This window comes from Eutrigla gurnardus, assembly GCF_963514095.1.
Source record: "Eutrigla gurnardus genome assembly, chromosome: 8".
NCBI classification, from domain to species: domain Eukaryota; kingdom Metazoa; phylum Chordata; class Actinopteri; order Perciformes; family Triglidae; genus Eutrigla; species Eutrigla gurnardus.
The window spans coordinates 14,746,695-14,761,088 of NC_139922.1; the positions used below are offsets into that span (position 1 = coordinate 14,746,695).

General features: G+C 43.0%; 2 protein-coding genes across 4 annotated transcripts in view; one reads left to right on the forward strand and one right to left on the reverse strand.

The window, feature by feature from the left end:
* Positions 1–14,394, reverse strand: part of atp5pb (ATP synthase peripheral stalk-membrane subunit b) — a 339,131-nt gene that overhangs the window by 220,308 nt on the left and 104,429 nt on the right. The gene's annotated exons all lie outside the window — the stretch shown is intronic.
* rerea (arginine-glutamic acid dipeptide (RE) repeats a) overlaps positions 1–14,394 on the forward strand; it is a 119,601-nt gene that overhangs the window by 94,755 nt on the left and 10,452 nt on the right. For 2 of the 3 annotated variants that reach the window (XM_084016001.1, XM_084016002.1), the window contains one exon: positions 6,107–6,187. In XM_084016001.1, coding sequence (XP_083872127.1) covers positions 6,107–6,187 — 81 coding nt within the window. Of the gene's footprint in view, positions 1–4,997; positions 5,319–6,106; positions 6,188–14,394 lie in introns of those variants that run through there. The other variant, XM_084016003.1, reaches the window with a different exon arrangement.

The window sequence follows — 14,394 nt, forward strand, 5'->3', positions numbered from 1 at the left end:
GTACCTTTTCAGCACCGCAGCCTTGAGGGACAGGTGTAAATGTAGCTCCAACCTTGACGCGCTGGCAGAAACCAGCCCTGCTACTCTTCATTTATTTATCACCCCCTCCTCTGCCTCTCCTCTTCACCTATCATCCCCTCCAGGACGGGCTTCATTATTCCTGCCTGCTCTTTTTTCACCCCGCCCCTGAATTCCTCTGGAGATGTGAATAAAAGTGACAGCGAGGGCCGCTGAAATGACAGAATCCGCCTGTCTGCAGGGTCACTTGTCACCCCCCCCCCCCCCCTCTCTGCAGCTGCTGCCACACAGCACATAATCCCACACCGCGTCTCAACTCCCTAACTCTAGAGAAATATTTATAATTTCTCCCCAACACACCTCCCACAGAAAGATAAGACCACTGGCGTGATCATTTGTAAGCCGTTTCATTACTGCGTTGGAGGAAGCGACAGTGTGGTGAAGGGGAGTGTTTGATTCATTTTTATTGTCGTCTTGCACGGAACATAATTTCACTCCGGCGAGATGCGTTTCAGTCAACCCATGAACGATCTTTCACTGTGAGATTATTGGTACAACAGAAATCCATCACCTTGATGTGGGCGCCACTCAAACTGTTTTATGTATCTGTAAAGCGATAACTATAGATTACACTCAAGGCAAATCTGTTATAAAATATAAAACTAGAAATGTTTCACCAGAAACGTCTTGTGTGCAGTCTAACCTCCGTGTAACTGCTGAGGGCAGAGCAGCGGTTGATTTAACCACCGAGAAAAGTGGAAATTGAATCTGTTATTATGGCCGACAGTCAGACATGGAAGAGTTTTGTTTTTTTGAAAGTCTGAGATAGGCATTCCCACCACACCACCTCTTTATGTGGGTTATATGAGAAGCCAAATCATTGCTTACTGCCCACTCTCTTCCAAATCCTGTTGATTTTGCAGTCGTCTCTTTGCTGATGCCTTATTAAGAAATGGCAATTGCGTTCCAACACTGAGTGGTTGTCTTATCTAAATAACCACTTGTTGAACAGCATGAAACCACAATTATCTGACAGGATGCGATTATCTACAGTGGGAAGAAATTCTACTTTTTAGATCAGGCAAATCCTCTTACAGATTTTTAGATTAAAATGCTTGCACACGTTCCACGTTATGAAATAGTGTTGTGGCTTAAAAATTGTAGAATCCCTAAAGTGGTGAATCCCATTTTTGTTGATATTAATGATGTGATTATTTATTAGTTGGACAGAAAGCATTGGAAAATCTAGAACACAGGCATCGCTTTTGTTGCACTAAAAAAATAAAGCTTTTTATGAAGTCATTAGTTATTTATGATTTAATCTGCAGTTGTAAAATGTGTTATATTATTATATACAGATGCCATTATAAACCAAATCACCCACCTATTTTTTTTTCTCTAAAAATTATAACAGGATTATGAATGTGAAATAATTTTTTTTACTGATACGCAGTCCCCCACCTATCAAACCCTTCCCATGTTCACTTTTTCTCTCTCCCAACTGCCCACCCAAAATGGTCTTTAAAATAATAATTGTATCATTTAGTTAACTGATAAACTGTGGTAAAAGAATATATTTAAAACAAAACAGAATATGGACACAAACATAACATTGTAAAACAAATACAGTTTATCTAGTTGACACCAATATTAAACCTTAAATTCTCACCTAGCCTCAGGTGCATTGCTTTTTTCCGCTGTTAAACATATTGCGATCTGCAGACTTCGTGAAGGCCATCGATGGAGTCTTGCACTCGCAAACTTGATATAATGAAATTGTCTCCTCGCGTGAAGCTGCTGTCATTCCCGATTGTGAATAAGCGGTGCTTATTATGCATCGGCCAACAGGAGGTGCCATATAAACAATCAGAAGCAGCAGCAGCCGTGCTGCGTGTCGGCGTGTCAGAGACGGAGCTGTTGATCTATGATGGCTGTGGGGCGGCGGGTCTATTCCTCAGCCAGCTGCACTGTGCCTCGGCTTATCTCCGGCTGTGTCTTCAGCTGATGGATGACTGGAGGAGGCCGCTGACAGTGGAAGGGTAGGGAGGAGAATGAGGGAGAGGCAAGAGTAGCGGCCCCCCAGTGGCCAAACAAAAGCCTACAGACCTAAGACACACCGCTCAAGCAAAAACACCACAGGCGAATAAAAGCCAACATGCCGCCCTGCATTCCCCGCTGCAGGCTATCCATTGTTTTAAAGTTGGATGAGCAGCTTTACTTTGTAATCTCGTCTGCAGAGGGAGCTGTCTGCAACTCTGGCAACAGGGTATTTTACCACCCTTATGGTACGGTGCTAGCAATGCTTTTTAGGTTTGTTTAGTGACCAAATAGCAGGATGGGTGTGTGCTGGAATTTCCTGTCACCTTGTGTGTCAGTGCAAGCAAAAAGCAGCAGAGCACGTTACTTTGCCTGCTCAAAGTTGGCAGAATATCTTCATGTTTGTCAGGTTTTAATTACATTTTTTTTTTTTTAAATCAAAGGGTATATCTCCTTTAAAATCAACATTTTCTAAACATAGATTTTTGTCTTTACGTCTGCTGTTAGTGCAAAGAGGATGTGGGTACTGTGGGTAGTCTCCCCCTTCACTTCTTCAAGAATGTTGTGATTTCCTCTCAGCAAACCGTGGCCAATCTTATTACTAGCTGATATTTCATAACAGACAGCGGTGTTTTTTTCCCTTTGGTTTTGGCTCGCTGACTGATTGTCCTCAGCCCTCTGGGTTTATACGCTGCAAAAAGAAAGGTCAGCTTTTAACAACAAGTCAAGTATAATGACTCCGCATTGAGTGAAAGTGGCTTTGTTTGCTGTTGGACAGTCTTGCGTCAGTGTTGTCATAGAATGACATTTAAGCAGGAATTATGTTCCATGTGAGCGTCTGCGCCCCGTTGGTCACCGCGATACTATCTCTGTGCATATGTCTGCATTATCTTAACCAGTTTTACAACTCCCAACAATCAACTCTCAAGCAGGAAGTGCGCACGTACAACAATGGCCTATTGAATCATTTTTTCTCGTTCTCCTCCTCCCTTTTATGTGTCTCCTAGCCTGGCCTCACAATAGTGCTCTGTTAGTCTCCAAAAGGAAACTTGGGGCGGGTGAAAAGCGCCAGCTCTCTGGAACACACTCAGAGAGAGAAGCCTGTTGTTTCTGCACAGCGGATGGCCATTTGGTAGCGCTTCCACCAAGCCCTCCCTCCTCCTCCTCTCTCTCTCTCTCTCTCTCTCTCTCTCTCTCTCTCTCTGTGCTGCTCGCTCTGGGCTTCTCAGCCCCTCCTCCGCCGCTGTGTTGCCTAGCAACGCAGGGCTGGAGCAATCGGAGCAGGGGCAGAGCGATTCAGGGAGCAGATTGGTGGATGATTTATTAGCTGGGCTGGAGAGCAGTGAGCCCAGGCAGCTGAAATGGAGCCTGAAACTGGAGCCGATGTGTAGAGAGGGGAGGGGGGGGGGAACCAGCCAGAGAAAGGAAACCGACGGGAGGAGGGAGAGGGGGAAGCATGCACACAGCTCCTCTATGGAGATGGACGGACAGACTGTTTAAATAGTACAGTTGGGGAACATAATTAAGGTCACATAATAAGGACAGACACACGGGCTGCATGGCAGCTGTAATTACTGCCTAGTCCTGCGATCACTGCGAGGCAGGAAATATCATCCAAACTCTGTGCGGATCCAAACCAAACAATTAGTTCAGCAGAATCCTGACCTGATCTTCTGATAATGTCTCACTCTGCTTGTCCTTACGGCTCTTTCTCATAAAAAGTCCATTTCTAGTCGCTTGTTTTTGGACTTTATGCACCTGCAGCCTTGTGACACTCAGTGTAGAAGCACATTTTCTTCTTCTGCCAGATGATTATATGTAATTGATTTTTTCACAACCTCGGGTAAAGATGCAGCACTTTCACCTTGCATTGAAGTGCATCCTATACTCATTCTCAGAACGCTTTTTTAGGATTGTTCAAATAGTGTTGCATCATCCTTGATAGTTTATCCCACAAGTAGTGTTGAAGCTAACATTTCAAGTGAATATTTACCTAGTTTTGTCAGTGCCTGTCAAACAGGCCCTGTAATGTTGATCCTCTGACTTTGTGCATTGGATCGTTCCACCGGTCACATGTTGCTCTGTGGAAGTCTGACCGTCTGACTGGTAATCTGTTATTAACCCCTCCAGTGGTGGGAGATGGTGTCTAATGCAGGGGGGGGGGAGCGCTTGTGTTGGAGACGGCTCCATCTGCTGGCTAATCAACCACTACACCTTCGCTCTGATTAATGCAAATTAACTCTGTCTCATGTCACTGATGAAGATTGGACCGTCAGCTCTTTCACATCAAGCTTTTAATCAGGCCTCTCATGTTTGACTATTTACTCTGGTTTAGTTCTTACTCTTATATTCTGATCCTCACAATTACACGGTCGAACTTGAGACTATTGCGTTTGTTTGTGTTATGGAGATAAAAGAAAAGGGAAAGAGGTCTGTCTTTCTTATCTGTAATTTTCCCTGCTAAAACATAGTCGTGTTGTGCAGCTGGTTATGTTACTTGAGTAAATTTGGCCTTTGTTACCCACCAAGATCCGAGTATGTAAACAACCCGCGGTTACATAATGTCCTGGACATGGCGTGGAAAATGAACTCCTGAAACTCGGGGGAGACTCCATGTCTGGTTTTCCCCCTCACTTGTCTCCTTCCACCATGTCCGAGACCTTTCTCCACACAAATCCTATCAGCCTGCCTCCTCTCTCCGGCTGGCAGTTAGATGAGTTTGTGCCTCTGTGCGTTGCTCGCCCCAACGCTCTGAATGCGTTTAAAGGACTGCTGCAGTTTCTGTTTCAATGCAGTAGGCAGCTTTGGTGTAGTTACAATAACGAGCAGTGGCCCCGGCTTTTTCCTGTGCGGGGATAGAGACATGAAGCCTGCTTGTGCAGTGTCAGAGGAACCAGAGCGGGCTGAAATATGTGCCACGGCCGCCGCTGACACCGAGCGCAGGACTCCACTCCGGGTTTTCCATCCTGCTGTGAACCAGAGGCTCTCTTGCAGAAAGATCACATGTAAAGCCTTCCCCTTTGTAGTGGAAGAGCAGAGAGTGACAAGCTATTTCTTGCTTGTAAAAGAAACGGAGGAAAAGACAGCAATGTATCGCCAGAGACGTTGTGGATTTGCCCCCTAATTATTCCTTTACCTGTGGCTGGATGTAGAGATTTGTGCCGTGCTCCCGGAGGACTTTTCCCTGCTTTTTGCTGGAGTTACTTGGTGGAAACGGTTGGCTGAGATCACTGAGGAACGGGGCTCGCCTCTGAAACAAGAAAGTAAATCTGTTGGTTGTCTGCTTCACTGGTTATGAATGTTTTCAGCCTCCGCTTTTTATGGCTCGCGGTCTGTGGCTCTTAAAGGAGAAGGAATACATTTAGATTGTTAGGCGTTTTGGTATTTATTCCTTTCTGATGTTGCTTTTTGTGTTCGTTGACGTGAGGCGGTGCGTTCGCACTGAGTTTTCATGTCAGATTGAATCTGATTTTTTACGAAGTAGCAATTTCTGTCACCGTGCCGTTCATCTCCATTCACTCATGTGAGGATGTTTTTGTAGATTTTAAATTCTGACATGTTTTGGATTGCTGTTAAAAATGCCAAAATGTACAGACAAAAATAGCACCTGTCCACTGTGAGGCATTTTCTTGCTTTACAACTCCCAAGTTTGGGCTTTGACTTTACACTTTTCATTTTTCATCAACCAAACATTTAACGTGGACACTGTCAATTATGTTCTTATGTTAGAGTCTATTTTTTTAACTGTATTTTCTCTCAACATAGACAGACGAGCTTAATCTCGGCGTCTCCCCTTGCCTTACTTGTCATTTCCTCTCTGGTTTTGCCCTGACATGGCTGTGTTTTCTCCGGAGTTTAAACGGCAGCAGAGATTTCTAGATACACATCAAACCTCCCCGACCACAGACTAGTGAAATGAAAATGTTTTTTTTGTCATGGCGTTAGTCTGTAACTTTATGCGGTCACAGTTTAGCTGACTTCACAGACACTAACTGGTCTCTTTTTTTTCTTTTCTTTTTTTTCTTCTCTCTTCCTCTGTGAAAAATTGCAGAAGCGCTTCATTAAAGGGCTGAGACAGTTCGGCAAAAACTTCTTCAGGATCCGGAAAGAGCTGCTGCCAAACAAAGAGACGGTAAGACAATTTAATGCTCTCCACGCTGCTGAACTTTTTTTTTTTTGCTGTGTCATTTGTTTTATAGCGGTGAAACATAAAATGAGCTACATGTGGTTTGCTCGTAACTAATGGAAAGCGTGAGCAGTAAAACATTTTGAGTGTGATATTTTGAGCATGGCTGGTTTTTAACCAGAGGCCTTATTGATAAGAAGTAAGTGCTGCCTGCCAACTACTGTACTGCAGTATTGACAGATCGCCCTTCAGGCTGTCTGGGCGAGAAAACACATCTTGTTATACCTGAGAAGAGAAAAGGCTTAATCCACTTTACAGACGACCACTGGAACCTTATGAGTGACATGCTCAACATTAATTAGCGCCCTCTGTTAGCGAGCAGTAAACAAGTTGTGCAGATGTGAGCCACTGTGTTTATGGCCCATCTCCCGTCTGAAGGCCGGCCCTGTTCAACTCATGTTTGTGCTCAAGGGCTTTTTTTGTTTTTTACATTTTCACCAACTTTCATAGAAGTTAACTTTAAAGTGCAGCATGATGGCGTCCACAAGGATTATAAAAGGTTACAATGGGAGCCTTTTATGTGAACAACACACAGGAAAGCTCTAATAGTTGTGCTTTTAGAGGAAACTATTTTTTGGGGTCTTAAAGGCATGCATTTAAGTGGAATTATAGAGACAGAAGACACGTGCATTTTTTTAAAGGCTCAATCAATCATTTTTTCATCACATAAATTAAAGAAATTCTCACACACATGAAACAAGACTTTATTCTTTCTCAACTCATCGTATCTGAAAATGCAGTCTCCTTTGTTTGCTAGCATCACTGATGTCAACAGAGCTCCATTGACATCAGACAATATTAATAGTTTGCTTATTGATAACTTCTGTCCAGTGTGAATCATTGTATCAGAAGACCTGAAAGTGAAAGTAGGTTAAAGATGTGTACTTTGGATCTGGTGTTTGGCTCACTCTTCCGTTTACAATTGAAGCACAGATTCTGTGCATTCAACTATTTTCAGGATACAATTCTAATCTGTGTTGTTCTTACATTACGTTTCTCTGTAGTTTTAAAATCACAGGGTTACGTGATTTAATATCGTGCAGCACTTTGAGGAACAGGAACTGTAGTATTTGTTGTTTATGTACCCGGGCAGAAGGTTGTCAAGAGTTTCCCTCCAATGTGTTAATCATTACTTCACAACCAAGTGACTTTTTTCATGGCACAAATGGATCGAATCCAGAACTAACAATGATAAACAACTTAATCTTATTAAATGCGACTGTTATGTTGAAAACAAAACATAGCAACCACATGGATTTTATGTTGTTTCTCTTTCAGCTGACTGACTTTTACTTTAATCTCTGTCTTATATTATCATCTTATATCTGCACAAGGAAAACTGTCAGAGCGCTGGAATAAAATGCATCTTTGGTGTGCTATTTTATTTTATATCTTGACTACAACTGGCAATAAACATGCTGTACATGTACGTGTTGCTTCAAAGCGCTCCACACCTTTGACTTAGCTGTTAAATTATTCTTAGATATGCATTTTGATACATAGAGCAGTGCCGACCTTGCTGTTTCTGTGCGGCTGCTCCTGCTGGAAGTATGCCGATACAGTGCTGACACAGGCATCAAAGGAGAATCAAATGTGTTTTCATACTTCTCGCCACTTAATTTCCTTGTCTGCTGTGAGCTGAGGATATGTCAGCCCTGCTCCTCAAACACCCCCTACGTATCATGTAATATATATTTATTTCTACTCAAGAACTCTTTAGTGTCACCTCCTTTGTGCTAAATTTTTTATACCTCAAAACCAATTTGAACCTCTTGAATAAGAGATTAAAGTGTATGAACACAGTTTCCTCGCAGAGGTTTCTTCAATTATTTTTACTGGTTTTGAAATATACGACTAGTCCAGTTGATTGGCTATAAAGGAGGTATTAATGTAATTCAACCTGGAGGGGGAGTCTACTTGGCAGGAGAGGTAATAGACCTCCTCCAGGATCTGGGCCTGCCACCACCACACAGCACAGAGAGATTAATTTTCCCCCTACACATGGAAAATAAACTGCCCTTTAAACATATGAAAAGAGGAGAAAATGACTGGGAGAGCACGGGGACCGGAGGAGAAGGGGGCAAGGCGGGGCGTTAGCTCAGTATAAACACTGTAAGGCCTGGGCTGTCGCACAGGAAAAAATAAACTCTTTGCTTATGATTGAACTTGCTTTTGTGCTGTAAGACTGATCTGAGCCAGTCAATACCCTGAGGAAAGCTCAATTTATTTTCTACCTGCTCATTCCTAAATCCTAAACGACAAGAGATTTTCCCATTATCTCCTGTCGCAGGCACATATTTCAGGCACATGTCATTCCCCTTGCATGCCAAGCCATAAAAAAAAAGAAGCATGTTACTGCCCCGAGTCCTGGCTGGACCTCGGGTTGTTGAGCAGGAGTGTAGAGCATGAAGCCCTCGGGCTGATAACCAGAGGTCCAGTACAGAGCGTCCGCCCCTCGCTGCACCTCCCGCCAGCTAGCCCCTTTTAGCCGCCTTGCCCCCGAAGTACCAGCGAGGCTCAAACACCCGGTCCCAAGGGTAAGCACCCCGAGCTGTGTAAACACACCAGGCCTGACTAGCACTCAGGAATGCTTTATATAAAGTCGCATAAAGGCATAAGAGGGGGAAGTGGGTGTGTCGTCCGACCGTCTGCAACTAGCTCCGCTGCCACCATTTCCTCCGCTCCAGAGAGGACGTCATGGAACATGAGCTTGCTGCTTCCAGTGTTTAAACAACTAAATATGCTGAAATGGCAGATTACAGATAACTCTGCTCTTGATATTTTCACTGGAGTGTTTTAGGGGATATCGAAACACAGCGCTTGCATAACTGATTCGTATCAGCTACAGCTCCGGTCGCTATGCACCGAAAAACAGAGGAATTGACAGTTGACGATTAGATTAACGTTTTGGTGAAATGAGGTTCAGCTGTTAACTTGGAAATGGAATGATGTGAAGTTTTCAGGCATAATAAGCATCACTGAGAAAAACACAAATCAACTCGTGCCACTCTATTGAGTGCAGCTTGTCTTTGGCTTCTATGAGAGAGATCTAACTTATTTGATTTATAGTCTCATATCAGTGTATTGTGCGTTTTTAGAGCATGTAAGTATTTTGAAAGAGAACCTGGATCAACCATAATCTAATAAACTAGATGAAGCAATGGAAAACAATTTTTAAGCATAGGACAAAAGCTTGAGATGTATGTGTGAATGTTTATCAGCTCAGTTCTCCCTCGAGGCTCCGTTCCTGCATCCTGTAGTTTATTCTGGCATCACTGCTCCCCTTCACTCTTGCTTAAATATTAAAGTTCATACCGTATATTGGCACAGAAATAGCATCGCCGCCAGCATAGTTAACAGTGGCATTTTTTCATAATTTGTAAAAAAAAATATATATATAAAGACTTAAGATATTTAAAACAATAAAAACAAGTTTATTTATATTATTGTAGTTTTAGTTATACAATCACTTGGTATTTGACAATCAAAATGGCTACTGGTTCCAGTTTTATTTAGGCACAGAGTTGGAAAAGACGAGAAGTTATAAAAAAAAAATAGAGAGATACTGTTGCAGGGTGTTAGAAAAGCTAACAAAGGTGAGTCAAAGTTGTTTCAGACAAACAGCTGGTAGTAGGAGCAATCATACCATTTATGATATATATATATATATATATATATATATATATATATATATATAAATATAAAGCTATATCTCAGAAGTATTTGTCGTTTTCTAAGTAGCCTCTTGTGATTTGTGTTCAAGTGTTTAAGTGAGGGAACAGCAAAGGGCACAGCAGTCACTGTGACTGTAGAGCATATTTCTAATTTTAAGGACATATGGCTGACCTGAGCTGGGTGTCTCATTTTTGAAAAGGCTGCCCTGCTTGTGTCGACACTCGGATCAAGCAGGAGGTGATGAGAGGCTCTTGCAGCATCTTGTCCCCCCTCCTCCTCCTCCTCCTCTTCCTCAGGCCCTGTCATTTACAGGATGGCCAACAGGAGAACAGTGTTCTCAACACAACCTCACAGCAGATGTTTGCCCCGGTACGATCTGTACAAACGTCAAATTGAATTCATTGCCATGTCCTTAGCTCGGCAGCCAGAACCTTGGGGATGACTGTGATTATAAATACTTTGGTTCAAACACTAATTAAACCAGCTACAAACTACAGGGGCCTGGTCCAGTTGGCAGCAGCTGTCAGTAGTGTGACAGAACAGCTTTCGTGTTTGGTAAATGATATAACTTGTTTAGGCAGTGAAATTGCTGTCGGCTGATGGAAGCTCAACCAGCAAGTATTGATGTTCTTTTAGCAGACCACAGGCAATTTAGCTCGGCAGAGTGTGGGCAGAATCTTTTTTCAGCCCTAATAGATGGAGCAAGCAGAGCTGGAGCTGCCTGTGTAAGTGAGTTCTTTGGTAAGCTTCATGTTGTGGTTTTTTTGGGGGACTAGCTTATCAGCAGAACACGTAGGATCGACCCTCCAGCACTGTTGCCATCCAATCTGCTTTCATTGGCAAAAGCGCTTACAGCAGGAAAAACACGGGTGCTGATTCTTCAGCATGTGCATCCCTGACCTGTGAAAGCAGAGCTTATTCAGTCATTCTCCGGTAGAAAGGCACCGCGCAGCAGGGAATGGCTGTCTATTTAACCGCCTTTCACATGCACTCCGCTCCACCAGCCAAGGTCCTTTCACTATTCAGTCGCCAAAAGTCTAAAGAGGACAGAGAAAATCATTTTTCTTTCACCCAGTGTTCACCTTGTAATTTTGCAGGAATATTTTTACGGTTTTATCTGAAAATTGGTGACAAGGTTCGACCGCACTGAAGTAGTAGAGCGTAATGTTTTTGTATCCTGTGAATATTACATTAATTAGAGATTAAACCCGCTTTTTCACTTCAGGACAAATCAAATGGTCCTGCAGGCATCACAAACACACTTCTGATCTGCTTAACGACATACGTTTTCATAAAGTTACCCCCCTACGGTTACAGTCGGCATCAGGATGATGGAAAAGTCAACCACTCACTTGAACAATACACTGTACAACCTGTCATGATCGATGAAGAATACAAAGTCCAGGGGTCGAGCACGTACACAATTAAACTCGGGATTGATTAAGCTCAGAGAAATGCATCCCCCTTCACCTCAGCGAAATGAATCAGAAAGCAGACCTCCCTCCTCCTCCTCCTCCTCCTCCTCATCCTCCTCCTCCTCCGTCTGCAGACTGTGGAGGAAGCAGGAGGAGCACAGGTTCATGCTGCACTAATGGATGTTTACACAACTCACTATCAGCAAGCAGAACCAAGAAATCACATGCTCCCTGCACCCTGGGGCCAAACAGCCTTAAGTTTTTAGCAGAGATGTTTTATTTGCAGAGAGACTTTTTTAAAGGAGGAATAGGGGACATTGGATTCAATGTCGATTGTCCATTGTTATCCTCTGCTGGTTCTTTATTCGTCCCTTTCGGCTTTCGTCCACACTCTGCCCTCCCCCTCCTCTGCTCTCCCCTGTTCTCTCCTCCTTCCCCTGCTCTTGCCAGTAACGGCCTTAACCGTTTGGCTTCATGTCAAAGCAGGGGCCTTTTGTGGCTCTGTCACAAATCTGCCAGGAAAAACAGAAACCATCTGTTCAGGCCTGGGCCTGAGAGGGGATGAGGGTGTAAATACACAAGTTTAGCCCCTACCCTCGAGCCCTGCCCGCACACCCAGGACCACCGAGCCCAGTGGAGGATCCTGCACTCCCACCCCCAAATTACACTGTAGTCTCCAGAGGTGTGATGATTAACCTCATTCAGTCTACAGCTTACAAATTCTCTTACAAAAGTACACTCGACATTAAACACTAAGAATTATATCTATTTTTATACATAAATATAAAACTTTATACTTTTGTACTCGCACTGGATTTATAAGTGTCTGTTGTCCGACTCTAAAAATAATTTTTAAGTTAATATATGCTAATTATAATGAGAGGAAGTACAAATCTTTGCCCCATGGATGAAGGATTCGTTCCTCAGCGACAGTTGAGTGTCGTGAAAACATTGCTGTACACGATCTTGAACTCCACATCCATTTCACTCACGGACTCACGCACACACACTTGTATGTAGACGACCATTTTAAGTGGCAATAACTGGAATGAAAGCCCTGAGTGTCGTGATAGGAGAGTAAGCCCTTTCCTTGTCGGATAATCCACTGGCCAGAAAGCTCCTGCAGATGGAAGCAGTCTAACAGGCCTTCTAATACTGAGCTTATGTTGTCACTATCTCATGTACTGCGGAGCGGCAGCACACTCTGTACCGCTCTGCAGTGATTTAGTGGACTGGGGGGGGGGGGAGTTATGGTGCAGAGGTCTGGGCCAAAGTAGATCCCTATTTCAGGTATTTCCATGAATTTTTTGCTGATGCAGTTGAACTGTTTTAGATCAAGTTGGTGGAACGGTTACGTTTTACTGTCGTCTCCATTTTATCATGGAGTGGCAACTCCGAAGCCTCTAAAAGTAACGTGCAAACTCACGGGCTAAACAACCAATCATGGAGGAGAAACGCACAACAAAAGTGAAAGTGTTGCCCGGGGCATATGGCAGCATGACAAAGTGACTTTGATAGAGAAAAGTACACAGTCAGTGTGAGAGATCAGACGTACGCGACTTCAGGGGAACCACATTTGACATGCAGGCAGGCTGAGAGAGGTAATCTGTCAATCTCTCTTTGGCACTGATTTACAGCACAAAGCTTCTTTCAACCACATGCCATGTTCAGCTGCACTTCATTCACAGACGTCCTATATAACCCCACTACACATTGGAAGTCGTGCCTGTGATGACTTGCAGACATCAGTCTTGACTTTGTCAACGTGACTGCATTCACAATCTGTATCCTTGAACTATAAAGGTAAAATATATAACGAATGCTCTGCAAAAAAACCTTTTTGTTATTTTTTTGCAGTGTGTTTTTAATTGAGGCCCAGAGCACATTTCTTCTTGTATCTTTTAAAAAAAAAATGTTTTCCCAGCAATCAGTTTTCAGCTCAATACATTTACTCAAATTTAACAGAGCTGCTTCTTTTGTTTCCTCCATTTGCATCTGACTGTACTAGCTCATCATCGCACCTGTTAATTCCCATTCAAAAGCCAGAGTTGATGTTTTCATTAGCCCCGGCCCAGTGTAATGGCACTTGACACAGTGTAAGTGATGGAGAGGCAGGGTGACCTTTCCCCATGACTGCTAAGCTGTTGTTGAGGCCGTGTAGTTGACAGCCTGCAGCGTGGAGGCAAAGAGGCACCGCTGAGAACCGTGATTAAGCACAGAGCAAAGCCAGCGCTCGGCTCCGCTCGACACTTTTGATCTGCACATTTCAATTAGATTTCACATCAGGACGCCTGCCTTCCCTCAGTTAGCACCTGCGCCCTGCTTTCCCGACCGGCCAGCAGGGCTGAAGAGGGAGGTGCACAGGAAACGACTAGAAAGTTCTGCTACCAGAAATGTATGCACATGGAAACATAAAATACCTTTTTTGTGATATAATAACATAATATCATTAGATGCTCTGTTCTTGGCATGACCAAGTAGTATAGCTATATTATTATTATTAATACTATATGTATTGGGGCTGTCAAAATTAGCGCGTTAACGCACGTCGGTTAATTTCTTAGAGTTAATGCACTAATTTTTTTAATGCATTAACACAAAAAAATGAAGATGGAACTCTCAACATTTAATAAATGTTTTTTTTAAAACTCAAAGGTCACACTTAAGGTGGGCTGACCGTTTAAGCTGGACTGATCTTTAAGGTGGACCAGCACTATTCTCCTTTCAGTGACAAGCTGCTCCTCTGAGTCTGAGCTTTTATTTATTTCAACTGTGTGACTGACAGCAGGTTAAACAGTTAATTATTAATATCCCTACTGCAAACTCTCTGTTTGTATCAGGAAAACAGAAAGTTGAATGTTTTCAAAGTTATTGTTAGAACTGTAATGGTATTATGAAGTACTCTGTATCGACAAGTATTGAAATTTACATATTTGTACTCAGTCTGATAAAAAGTGGTATCAGTGCATCTCTATTTGTGGAGGATTCATATTCATTATCATTTATCTTTCCATTCCCACAACAATATACAGAGAAAATAGGAATTGTTCATATATCTTATGA